General features: G+C 46.3%; 2 protein-coding genes across 2 annotated transcripts; both read right to left on the reverse strand.

Moving 5' to 3' along the window:
• Nucleotides 1-603: 603 nt before the first annotated feature.
• On the reverse strand, nt 604-2,203 carry BP5553_03584 (Cytochrome P450 55A2; the record flags this gene model as incomplete). The annotated part of the gene is made up of 7 exons (XM_032012207.1): nt 604-716; nt 775-802; nt 938-1,558; nt 1,603-1,759; nt 1,813-1,838; nt 1,892-1,972; nt 2,024-2,203. 7 exons carry the CDS (start codon nt 2,201-2,203, stop codon nt 604-606), a joined length of 1,206 nt encoding a protein of 401 aa, XP_031871900.1.
• Nucleotides 2,204-4,663: 2,460 nt separating this feature from the next.
• BP5553_03585 (Uncharacterized protein) lies at nt 4,664-11,233 on the reverse strand (the record flags this gene model as incomplete). Its single annotated transcript, XM_032012208.1, has 30 exons — nt 4,664-4,716; nt 4,776-4,859; nt 4,922-5,010; nt 5,072-5,400; nt 5,452-5,584; nt 5,639-6,345; nt 6,394-6,449; nt 6,497-6,528; nt 6,578-6,596; nt 6,645-6,672; nt 6,837-6,909; nt 6,958-6,980; nt 7,037-7,110; nt 7,164-7,214; nt 7,266-7,302; nt 7,359-7,426; nt 7,488-7,504; nt 7,555-7,620; nt 7,675-7,792; nt 7,845-7,997; nt 8,045-8,107; nt 8,158-8,804; nt 8,863-9,157; nt 9,209-9,226; nt 9,281-10,141; nt 10,191-10,408; nt 10,459-10,485; nt 10,537-10,651; nt 10,704-10,817; nt 10,876-11,233. The coding sequence occupies 30 exons, from the start codon at nt 11,231-11,233 to the stop codon at nt 4,664-4,666; spliced, it is 4,926 nt and encodes a 1,641-aa protein (XP_031871901.1).
• Nucleotides 11,234-12,987: the final 1,754 nt, after the last annotated feature.

A 12,987-nucleotide genomic window follows, 5' to 3' on the forward strand; every position in this document is an offset into this window, starting at 1 on the left:
TGTAGGTAAAAGGAATAATATTTTAAGCGGGGTTGGGATTTGTTCCGGGATTTTGATTATAATTTAACTTTTAAGTAAGGATATGAACTTTCAAAAGGACAACAAAGCAGGCATGGTCTAGGACAAGGTGGACAGTAGTTGTAATGACTAGAGAGTTAAATGGAAAGGGGTCTTATGCCTTCTTATATGTGATCTCACTTACGTAGGTAGTTATAGACTGGCACAGCACCACATCACTGGACCTCGTCAAGCCCCTGAACCATTATATACAACAATAAGACTATTATAATATGTACGGCTTGTTTACAAATCATGGGTCATGTCATGTTGTCAGAGGAGTGCGAATTGAGCAATCGAAGGATTTTATTTTTGGGGGGATCCTGTTGAGACTCGCTGGGAGCCGACTTGATCCCCCTGAATATACTCGCGTACTATGTAGAGTTGATAACTTTTCCCAGAAGGTAGACCAGAAACGCGACTGAGTGGTGAGGCTAGGGAAGGAGAGCCGCGACGCTTACCAAACGCATTAGAAGCAATGTCGAGAAGGTTTCGCCGCAGATTACCTAGGTAATTATAGAGGATAGAACACCGATTGGAGGACAATTAGAAGACAACTGGTAGCTCGGAGATTCCAACATCCTTTTTCGGTGGCGAATATTGGACTTGGTCGAAGGGGATAGCCAGTTTGAGAGTGGGGAGTTTCTTGAATAGCGTAGCTGTGGGAGCATATAAATTAGCGGGTGATCGTGCCAGGGATGAGGATGGGACTCTTACCAAAAACGATTTCAAGTTCTGTTCTTGCCTATATGATTGGGTAGGTTAGCATTCGTTCTTCTCTAGTTCCTCGGGAGGGAAGTAAAATAAGAACATAGGATAGACGGTAACATATGTTTCGAAAACAAAGTGAATAGGATGCAAGGGAGATCGGCATGCTTACAAGCCATTCAGCAACACATCGATGTCCACCCCAACCATAACCCAGAGCCTCCTCCCTCCCCCTCTTCCTCTTCATATCAAAAACATCCGGGTTAGGAAACACATCTTCATCACGATTTCCGCTCTGCGTCGCAGCAATAATACCCTCACCTTGCTTAATTGTCTTCCCACCAATAACCACATCTTCTTTGGCAACTCTCTTTGTTGCCAGAGCCGAAGCAGTATGATACCTACAAAGCTCCTCCACGAATGGTGCTGTCCATCTCTCAGGAAATCGTTTCAGGTCTTCCAATTGGTCTGGGTGTTGTAGGAGCGTAACGATGCCGAGCGCTATCATGCTGACCATGGTTGCGTTTCCTGCGACCAGGAGAAGGAAGGCCATCTGGGTAACATCGTGTTTTCTCAGGTGCCCTTGACTGAGTTGCTGCGTCACCAGGAGACTGATGAGATCATCTTTAGGGGCTGCCATGCGTTGGTCCACGAGGCCGCCAATATACTGGAGCAAAGAATCATTCGCCTTTGACGCTTCTGTTGCAGTTGCCGAACCGTTGCTGCGGATTGCTGCTTGCTGTGTGAGATATGGGAGGTCTGAGAACGGAACTCCCAAGATGCCATAGATGATCTTTAATAATTAGTAGGAGCGGAAAAGGAGGCGGGGCTATATACGTATGATGGGACTGGGAGGGCAAATTTGTCGACTATGTCGAAGGGCTTTGCACCTCCCTGTTTGATAATGATATCAAGTAGAGAGTCGACTGTCTTTTGGATGTGAGGGCGTGTGCTGTCAATATGCGCTTTTGTGAAAATGGGCTCAACCATGCTCCTTGAAAGGGATATATCAGTCTTGATCTAGGATGTTTTCAAGGTTTTAAATACCTCTGTTGCATATGATGCGGTGGATCCTAGACACCAGCTAGTCAGATACATCTAGACAAAGTTGGATTTCACCACTTACCATGTCAACAAATGTTGGCTTATTCTTTGCCGCTGCCTTGCCACCGGCACTCAGCTCTGGGAAACCTGGACGGTTTCTCTCCTGAGAGAATATTAGTTATTTAGTAATCATATATGAAGAACAAAATCACACCTTTGAGAGCCGCTGGTCTGTCAAGACGCTGCAGATATCTTTGTGCTTCACGACAAGCCAGGCAAGACTGCCATCGAAGAGTCTAACTTGAGACACAGGTTCATTGGCCCGCAGCTGGGCATATTCAAGAGGAGGCTCGTAGCCTGAAGGGCGAGCAAAGGGGAATTTTGGAGGAGACATATTTCGTGGGATTTGAAATTCAAGACGAAAGAGTTACTGAAAGATGGAGATTGTAGATCTGGATGTTCTGGATATGATCTCTACATTCCAGGCCATGCACCTTCATTTATATATTTGTCTAGCACAGCCTGTTGCATCCCCACTTTAAAGTTTGGACACAAACTTTGCATCACACGAACCATGTGTTCTAATGGCAAAGCCCGAGATATTTCCTATGATACAGAAGTACAATATCCTCGGAAATGCTCAGGAATGCACGAAGTGGCCGTGAACTCGCCTAACAACCGGATATCTTCGATAATACCATCCATACGAGTAATAGCCAACAACTGCTATGTCAAGTGTGCTGCTGGGTGCCAGGCTTGTGCATCTGGAACGAACTTTGGATTCACGGTGAGGAATAAGGCGAGGTGGACAGGCTTGGAAGAAGATCTAATGTCCACGGAGAAGAGGAGATGCTCGAACTTACCGGCCTGCCTGGGGGGCGTATATTGAGTAATCGTAACACTTCCACGGGTGATTGCGTTTCGTACAGCTCTCGGGAATCGAGGCAGGGAGTGAAACCAGGAGTACAGGATTGATAATTGGATGTACCCATTGCGTCAGCAGACGCCCCTTCCGGTATCACGAATAATCCGAGAGCGATTTGAAATGAAGAACATCAATAAAAGCAAACCAAGTGAGCCAATTGGAATGGTGGCGCTTTCTAGAGGAAGAAATATAATTTAGTGGCACGGCATATTGATTACAGCACTAAGCTGGGTATCAACTACCGGGTGCCTGGCCCCTTCCCTCCAAAACTTGTACTTCCCCCTTCCAGGAGAGGGCTCAGCCTTTGGACTTTCTTGGGGCGGAGATAGGGCAAAGGCTTCCAGTGATGGTACGCGTACCGGGTAGAGTGCCGACTTAGTGGACTGATCAGTCAAAAATTTTCAACTGACTCATCGGACGAGGTTGATACCCGTCCTACATTGCTTGCGCGGTATATTTGGTAGCGAACGAGTAAAAGCCGCTCCGGGGGTTGCACAGACAGTGCAAAAGTTAAAAAAAAAAGAGCCTGCAAGCATCTTTGCTCCGTACTCGCACAAGCCCATCAACACCAATAGCACTTAAAGACGCTCCTTTTCGCTTTGACGATGCCTGCCGACTACGACGTTTGTACGTACCTAGGTAGTATGCCGGTTTATATTGAAAAGTATATGTACTTCGTAGCGGCAAGGAGAATATAATTGGGAAGCACCGCGTGGGTTGTCCGGTTGGGGCCTCAGTCGAATTAAAGTTGATGCGGGTTTCAGGGGATGGCGGCCCGGCCCAACGTGGCGTCCAGAGGTTGAGATTGATCCCACGGCGCCTTCAATAATGTCACCATATCCGACCATATCCTTCCTCTATGCGCCAGATTAGCCGGCCATGTGACTGCCAAAGCCCAAGAGCCCAAGAAACTCGAGATTGTGCGCCACTTGGCGTGTACTAAAGCCACACACACGATCGCGTACCTACCGCCGACTTGTTCGCAGATGCTTCTTACGTCGGTACTTGGCTTACATATCTGGTTGTTTGTCCAGGTTAGATGGAGATGTTGACACCGGCTACCAACTCGCACCAGGTAAGGATAAAGTCTGATATGATCATATGCGAGCCCTTCGCCTGCATGCTAGCATGCCAGGTGAGGGCCGTGAGGCAGTTTTTTCGAGTTTATGCAATAGCTGGACAGCCGGTAGTTGTGCTTTGCAGCGTGGGGTGCTGCGCGTTGCCTATACTACCTACCTAGGTACCGTAGGACCAAGTATGTGATGATGGTATTAATAAGTCTGAACAGGAGAAGCTATTTTACGTCAGCCTTTCCTCCGAAGACGCACGGAAAAACCTACCCGGAAGAGATGTCAATATCTTGAATATGTGTTTGTATGATCTTTGACATCTTGTAGAACCTATTCTCCGCACGAGGAACTCGCAGTAGAAGTTTAGAACTGTCTACATCCAAAGGTACTTAACAGCACCTTCTCAAAAGCAGGCATGAAAAAAGAACAACTCGAAGGGCCCAATCTTGAAGTAAAGAATTTCAATGTCTTTCACGCGCAGTTCGGATCCCTCAAAAGCACAAGGTTCTTACCATACGCTTTATTGCTGAAGCCTCGATGGAGGATTGGGCTCTCGAGAAGCAGTTGCTTAAGATCCAAAAGACGAATAGCCTCCTAAATCGTAACATTGAAGATCCCTGTTATTCTCTCTTCTTCGTAACTCATTAATCCTGTGTAGATGGAGGACTCTTCCGAAATTCAAAGTACGACGCGCAGGTAGCGAGTATGTATGAAAGACTAGACCATCTAGCCACGGCTATTGCCGATTTTTCAGGTTCAGAATCGGATCCGCAATCACATAACTTCCCTAGTTACTAAACAGTACAACTACATAAATTCTCGCAAGCTAATTTGCAACACGAGAGAAGGAATTCAATGTTTATGGTGTCTGTGAAACAACGAATGCCTTTTCCTTCTTAATTCCCTTCCCCGCTGCCGATCAGAAACCACCGGAAAAGGTTCATTTGGCGAGCTTCCCCCTTCATCTTGACCGGTTCCTTGCTGGTCGTCCATCGATTCGCCTGGGCCACTAACGCGAATCCACTGCTCAGGGGCCGCAGGATCAAGTTCAACAGCTAGATGAGAATTAGAATGAGGAGTCGCCACAACATGAACGAGACGGATGCAATAGACTCACAGGTGATCTTGACCATATCATCAGTACTGGGCTGGATTCCACGCTTTAATTTGGTGGAAGCGGCCTGAGTATCGAACTTTACTTTACAACTGATTTGAAGTATTAGCATCATAAATTCATAACTTTGAGGAGCACGGGAAGGAAAATTACCCTTTCGCGCTGACATAATTTCCCCAACTCGCCGAGTTTAATGCGAATCCCGAGTCGCAATAAGCATTGTTGCCATTGTTCCTCGTGATTCTGTATGTTGGATTACCCCCAAGGTTCACTGCTGCAATGACGAGAGAGATGTCAGTTTCGAGACCTGGAATCTGCGGATCCGCAACGAGAACGTGGTCGAAGATTTGGTAAGCAGAGTTTCTCCCTGGGATTGTTGTGCCATCGGAAGAAAAGAGGTGAAAGGTGAAGTCTTTGGTTTTCGGATTTGCGTTGTTCCAGCCGCCTGGTCGGGCTGCTCCTTTCCAGTTTGCATCCCATCGCTATATTTCCCCTGTTAGAAGATTCCTAGGTGCCACAAGGGGAATACTCACTCTCCAGTTTGGAATGCTGGGGACTAGAGGAATGTTCTGATCGATGAATTTGAACAAGCCGTTACAGGTTCCTTGGATTTGTTGCTGATATCCTGGTACGCAAGCCCTAACCCCGACACCTCCCTGATCAACGCTGAGAACACCATGTTAGTTTAATCACTTTGAAGAGTAGAGGCAATGAGATTACCTATTGAACGGAAACTCGTCACAAGACGACCAATTCTCATTTCCGTGTTTAATTCGTGGCCCTCCTTGCGCGTCAGAAAATTCATCAGAGTCTTTCTGACAGAATGCTCGCCAAGATTGCATTTTCTGGATGGGGTTGCCGTTACCGTCGTTTTCCGTATAGGGTAAGACGTTTGAACCACACATAGCGTCTCGATTAGCATCATTACCGCTACTTCCATCATAAGAGAGCATCATTGGCCCTGATCCGAGCCCAGCGTTGGCGAAGTGGTCGAGGATATTACGACAGATCCCAGGGAAGACTTTATCAGGTCCACCAGCTGTGCGGCGCAATGACCGGTCAGGGAAATATTTGCAGTTATACATGATGGCGGGCATGGCGGTGATGCAGTGATCGATATCGATATCCATAGGGTCGTCAGGGTCGTCTGCTCGCTTTTTGGTACCCTCCGGTTGAGTACTTATCTCACAGGCGTCGCCATTGCATTTACCTGCTGAACAGGCACCGCCGTCGTTACATTGCAGTAATCCCTTTCCGAAAGCCGAGATATCCGATAATGAAAGTCTCTTGGAAAGTAGTCCTGAGGATTCGAAATTTGCTTCCTCATCTCGGAACCAATTGTCATTTAAGCCTATGGGTTCACCCAATGTGTCATTCCAGTATGTGGACCCTGTGAGCGATCGAGGCGGCGTGCCGGTACTCACCGACTATGGGTGTTTTAGTTCATACTTTGGCAACGGGCATGCATAACTTACACCTTCATGCTCCCATAGGCGGATTGATTGGCCTTTGCCATCCCATAGTGTTCGTGCTGGAGACGGTTAATGTTATACTAAGCCATGTCATAAATAGGCTTACGTTTGAGAGCTGTCTTGAAAAAGCTCACAAATCTGCCTCGAATTAGCATCTCACACCTCAGGGGCGTCCTATTTCACTTACGTTGCGTGGCCGCCGATGCCTAAACGTGTCAGTAACTTTGTTGTTGGACACAGAAGAGAGTACTCACCAAAATTATAGAAATAATCAATCCAAATCTATCAAACATCAGTACAGGTCATGGCCAGCGGGTATTGAGAATATGATGTTTGAAGAGTAGTGAGTAAGGACACTCGGATATATCAGCCTCCGAAGGGCCACAAAATATATCGCCCAAATATGCAACGCGCGAGAGACCACTGTGAAGGATATCTGAACTCACCTTGTAGCTTGCACTCGCGTGTCCGCCATTATCAATCCCTCCCTGTGCTTGAGCCTCAACATTAAAACTAAGCCTGCAAATTGTTAATTCCCATCACCATACTCGAAAAGATTGTTCATACGTGTTATTTACAAAGGCCACAATCTAGTGATGATCAGAATTGCGACTCATTTACTAGACCTCGCATGCAGAATACTTACCTGGGCATCAACAACTTTGGTTCCAGATTTCAATCCCACGGAGATTCCCAAGTTTACCTCTGGAGTAATAGTCACTTTTGTCATTAGTCAAGTTAAGCTGCAGCAGCTTGGATGTAATTATACTCACAATCGAGACCCACGTGGGCGGTAACCGAAGCATCAAGGATTGGTGTTAGGACTGTGAATTATTAGCTTCGTATGAAAGGAAGTTAAGTAATGACGGAAATACCTGATTGTTGTTCTTGTTGCTTGTTTGGCTCCAGCCACTAAATATGTATGTTAGATTGCCACAATGCTGAGGATAAGTTGGAGATTTCTTGACCTTCTGGAACTCTTCGGATTCGTCATTCTGGGGGAAGAAAAGTTCGTATTGAGGAAAGTCGACCTTGGCTGCTCCAGCATTAGAGTAATTCTTAGGAAGAAGGGTACTTAAAGAACGAGGGGGGGTTACCTCCAGCCCTCATTTCACTGCCGTTACATTAGCAGTTATTGCTACAGAATATTACTGGCACACTTACCCTGAAACTGTAATGGTGGAATTCATCTGTCCCCAAAGATCGACTGTTGGACCAATGGCCGCGATTCTACAATTTGTATGCTTAGTAGAAATCTAATCTTAAAAGAGAAACCCGACGTACCCTTTGATGGCTAGACCCGGCCAGGCCAAGGTGTCAATCAACTTGATAGGCTTACTGTGATACGTCATTTCAGCACTTCCCTTCAGCTCTATCGTCAGCTGTGCTGTAGGTTGAACGCCTAGTATAATCCCGTTAGCAAAGATATAAACTTCCTATAAAAGGGCATTTACCGAAATAAGCGTATGTTCTATGAATGTCAAGCGGGACAATAGTTCCCGAGACATAGTAGGCCCAACGAGCATTCATATTCATGTCAGTATTAGCTGTGATATCGAGCCCAGCCTTTAGAACACTTGTTCCACGCGGACAGCCTACCCTATATCCTGTTACCGGTCAGCTTGTTTAGGGATACGTGAGTGTTACAACCTACGGTAGAGAAGGATTGATTTCTTTATTTTCATTGGAAGGTTGCCCATGTCTGAGAGTTTAACCTCTGGATCCTTGTTAGTATTTCGCTGTGTGGGTGGGAATGTCAAACCTCACCATTAAACCTTTTGATCCAGGCTACGAATTCTCCCCAGTACCGCTTCTCACTCCTCCTAGACACACCAGAGCCCCTGCCGGACTCCAACCCAGTCATTTTGTCCCAGTAGTCGACCATGTTTGTGTAATCAACCCGAATATTGACTGATGTCGATCTCTTAATGCGGTCAAATGCGTAGTCAAACACCAACTTATATACTTGGGAATGGTCTTTCTCCAGCGCTCTCTTCCCCAAATGGTAATCGGGAAGAACATTATGATCCACCAATTCCATGCTTACAATTCTAGCGTAAGGTCCAGATCCGATATGCCGAGGGAGAGTGATGATCGTATCCTGAGCGCCATCGATGAACACTTTGCTACACTCCGAATCCCTTCCTGGGTGGCAATAGACATAATGCCAAGACTCTTCATGTTCGAAGGTAGAACTCATCAAGTGTGGATCATTGGACATGAAGGTGTCCCTCGTTTTGAGGGGCAACCCAGATCCGTCTTCATCGTGCACAAAGATGTAGTTGCGAGGAAAACTTCCTTGTAATGCATCTTCAGCGCCGTCTAAGAGGATAAACCCATAGGGGTCATCCCCATAATCTTGCTCGTCAGGTCCATGTGGATCCCTATCATTATTGCCGTAGTTGTCCTTGTATCTGTATATAACTGTTAACAACTCTGGCATACATTTAAATCAAAGATTCGAGTGCTCACATGTACAGGTCATCCCCACCATGAGAATCTGCAAAAATATCAGCTGGGCGAAAGGGAAGCTGCACGTTTCTTGGTGGGTCACAACACAGTCTATGTTCAAGACCAGGAGCAACCCATTGGCAGTATCCCGGTTGGGGCGGATAACGGTCTGGCATCCTAGCCTTGGTCATGGTAATTTGTGTTTTAGGGCAAGAGGTTCCCATGTTACAGTCAGGTAAATATGCCCACGGGAGGTCGGTCTGGGTTTGAGCAACAGTTGGTACTTTAGGACTCCAAACGCAGTTCTTGTAACGATCTATAAAAGGCATCAGTTGTAATGACGGCGAAGAATCTCATCGGAACATACTAGCTCTAGGACCACCAGCTGCCAGGGTGTTAGCTAAGCTTATAGAATAATGATCATGGCAGAAACACTTACCACTCAAGGATGGTTTTGGACAGCAGTAAGTCCTGTAATTACCATTGGCGCAAGGACGACCGCCATCTAAATCTCCACGAGTCGCAACTATTTCTTCAGTCTCGAAATCACAGTCTAGTGTTGTAGAACAACCAGTCCATCGACATTTATCGGTTTCTGGAATCCCATCACAGCAGAGAGACCTGAGACCGCTCGCACATATCGCTCCACCTTCCGCACTTGTGAATTTATCTGTAACCAGCTCGAACTGATCTGGCCCGCAAGTCGTGTCCCCTAGTCCACCATCGCAATACATCGAGCTTCTTTCAGGCCCACCTCTCCATTTGCAGTTTTGTGCCGGGCTGGTAGCTAAGCAGCACACAGTCTTCCACTGACCCACTTCGCAATATCGGGTTTCGTGATTCAGTGGCCCATAGTTGTTAATATCAGAACCGCCTGGACTATGAACTCTTTCGGTGGGAACATAGCCCTTGTTGCATGAAGAATATACGGTGTCGGTCACACCTTCACCACTGCACCCGAGACTGACGTAGCATCCATCGCCAGATAGACCGCTCAATTCACGAGCCAGGGATTCTTTCTCTTCATCGCTCATTGTGCCGCCTTCAATAAGAGCATCAGTTACAAATCCATCACCTAAGAGACCGCTGAGAGCTTGGAAGTCCTCGGTATCTTGGTCTATCGCCCATATCATTACTCCACCAAGACATCGAGTGTCCATAAAAGTGCGTTTCTCAGAAAAGCTTTGAGCATCATCATATGATATCCATTGGTTGGCATCGTAGACCATCCACTTACTGCTGGTTGCTTTATCGTAATAGAATTCATGCTGGTTGAGCCTGTGGATTCGCCTGTCAATTTCTAAGTACTCTGGTTAGCAGTGATTACTCGACGGACACTAGAGTCAAACCTCGAAAAGTAAGAATTCCTGCTTCGCCAGAGCAGTCACCAGCCAAACCAGGATTATTAAATTCACATCCGGGATCCGTGCAGTGGGAGTCAACTAGGGTGTATGTTCGGCCATAGAACCCTATCCCTAGGTTGACATTTTTGAGGTCGATGTCATTACGCCGGAGCAGGTCTAGCGCACTTTCTATTTCTGTTAAGTTCGTATGGCCAAAGACCCATCTGAAATATCAATGAGTGATAAGCAGTTATAAATGTGGATATGCACTTACGGCCCGGTGTATTCGTTGAATTGATCCCTAAAGAACTTCAGCTGGCTGTCAAAACATCAAGAAAATGCGGCGACAAACCATTTACCGTGCATGTCATAAGACATCAGATTGAACCAGCTAAGGCTTCGTTGGAGAGCCTTGACGTCGAAATGCTGAAGGTACCAATACGATGCTGGAATTGCCATAGAAATACCTATCTCGTATTAGACTAGATTTCCAATGGTTGAGAATCGAAAATGAAGTACCCCATGAAGGATCACGCTTGTCGAACGAGGATCTCATATTGCTGATGAGGAGGGGATAGTTATCATAGTCTGCCTTAATACCGCCACGATCGTCTGCCTCAGGATACTCCCAATCTGTTCGCCTTGGTTAGTCTCACGTACTTTTCCACAGCCAGTATGGAGGAATACCCACCGATATCAATACCATCAAGTCCGTACTTTTCTAAAAAGTCCATGACACTATCGATGAACGTTGTTCGACTTGAAGGTGATGCCGCCATGTCAGAAAATCGGGTCCTAGTCGGTCCAGGGTCATTGAAAACCCAGCCTCCAAGGGATATAAAGATTGTCAGTGCTCGGTTCTGCATTTTCAACTTTGTAATTCGGCGGATCATAGATTCATCTTCCGCCCCAATCTTGAAGTCTGCTCCAAGTGTCCCAAATGCGACATTGAGATGAGTAATGGCATGTATTGGAATATCTTCGGGCTTGAATTTATCACAACTTCGAGTATCTGCCCATGTTTCGTAGTATGCGACTCTTCTTTGCATCCATTGAGACGGGCATATTGGCCGCCTGGACAAGTTTCAAATATCAGTATAGATGTCAAGGTGAGGAAATAGAGTTTGGGGAGCAAGCTTATGTACTTCACGGGTTCACAACCACTCTGACACCCCGTACCGCAAAATTCAGAAGTTGTTCCTATGGCATGTCTATTAACAAATGTCCCCTATAAGTCGATAGATACTTACCACAAAATCCAAATTTTGAGCAGCAAACGCTCAATGGACACAGACTTCCCTTCTCGCTGGCATCTTTTCCGCACTCAGATGTAGCATTACAAGTACCTATGCAGTTTTTTGCGTCACACCATCCTTCTCCAAAGCCACAGCTTCCAAATCTGGAGCAACAACCACTTTTACACGGATGCTCAGTATCACAGGTGCCACCCTGTTGACCTAAGACATAACCAGAAAAATACAGCAACCATACAAATGAGAGTATGAATGAGCGTGATAATATCATGTTAACCATGATTTGAGATGATCAGCCAAAATATCATGTCTCAAATTTCCAAAGCAGAAAGATAGAATTTGAAAGAACTTTAAGAGAGAAGAAGAAGTAAAGAGAGTGCCGTTCAAGCTAAGGTAGGTTGCTAGACGACTTAGAGGCCGGCAGCCCTGAAGACCCCCTTTGCCAGCGAGAGTGCCCGCAATCGCAGTCGGGCTATCATGAATTACAAAATTGAGGTGCAACCATCCGCATGAGCGAGATGGAACCGTGAGAACTATTGTTAAAACCCTTGTATAATTTCTCTATGCATTGCAGCATGCGCCGTTGGGCGATTTAGAGCATGGTAATCTTATGTCGATATCGTTCTCTTGTGACAAAACCCAAGCCCACAGGTGCCGCTTGGCAAGATGACCGGTTGTCGTTGCTGAATATGGATTTTAAGGCACTCTTATGCAGGTGCCAATGGGATCGCAAGGAGGGAATCACATTCTCCATTTTACAAGTCTCTAGAGTAGTCCTGTAGGACGTAAGCGCCAAATAGATGGCAAGGTGGTTTAAAACCAACAACTGTGTCGGAGATGAGGTGGACTGGGCGGTGAGATATTCTGCCCAACACTACGAGTATAGTCGATAGTCTTTTTAGATACCAACTTCAATAATGTCCCTCTTGTCTTGTACTCTCTTATTTCGGATAAAGCGAAGCACAGCGAGCGCGTTACCTGCAGTGTGCGTACTCGGGTTGGCACCTGTATCGATCCGATTCGACCATAATCACGATGCACAACATTCAGCTTAAGGCTCTTACCAACTACCTAGGTAAGGTCAAGGCTCCACCCTGAGCCCATTCCGGAGCTGGGTTTCCATCCTGCAAAGTACTCGAATAGTGCGTACTATATCTTGGCATTCAACTGCCTAGTATGTGGTATAGCGATACTCCTTCGAGATTACACGGTTACTAGGAAATCATGCAGTTGGTCACAAATTGATCAACTCATCTGCCCTACCAATTGTTTCAGCATAGCGGAGCCTGAAATAAACGCCGGCCGAGGGAAGCAATCAGTGTCACAACGAGGCTTCCTCCAAATTTCTTCTGAAGAAATGAGAAAGACAAGCACACACAACAATGAAAATGAAAATGAAAATTCTCAATGCCAGACTACCATTGCTACTGCTCCTAGTCAGCATTCAAACTCTTACGAATGCTCAAGTCTTCGTAATTCCGGGACCGGGTTACCTACCGTCATCTGTTCGAGCAGCATGCCGAGCCACGCTTTCCACCCTCATAACTCAA

This window comes from Venustampulla echinocandica, assembly GCF_003357145.1.
Source record: "Venustampulla echinocandica strain BP 5553 chromosome Unknown scaffold_1, whole genome shotgun sequence".
Lineage (NCBI taxonomy): Eukaryota > Fungi > Ascomycota > Leotiomycetes > Helotiales > Pleuroascaceae > Venustampulla > Venustampulla echinocandica.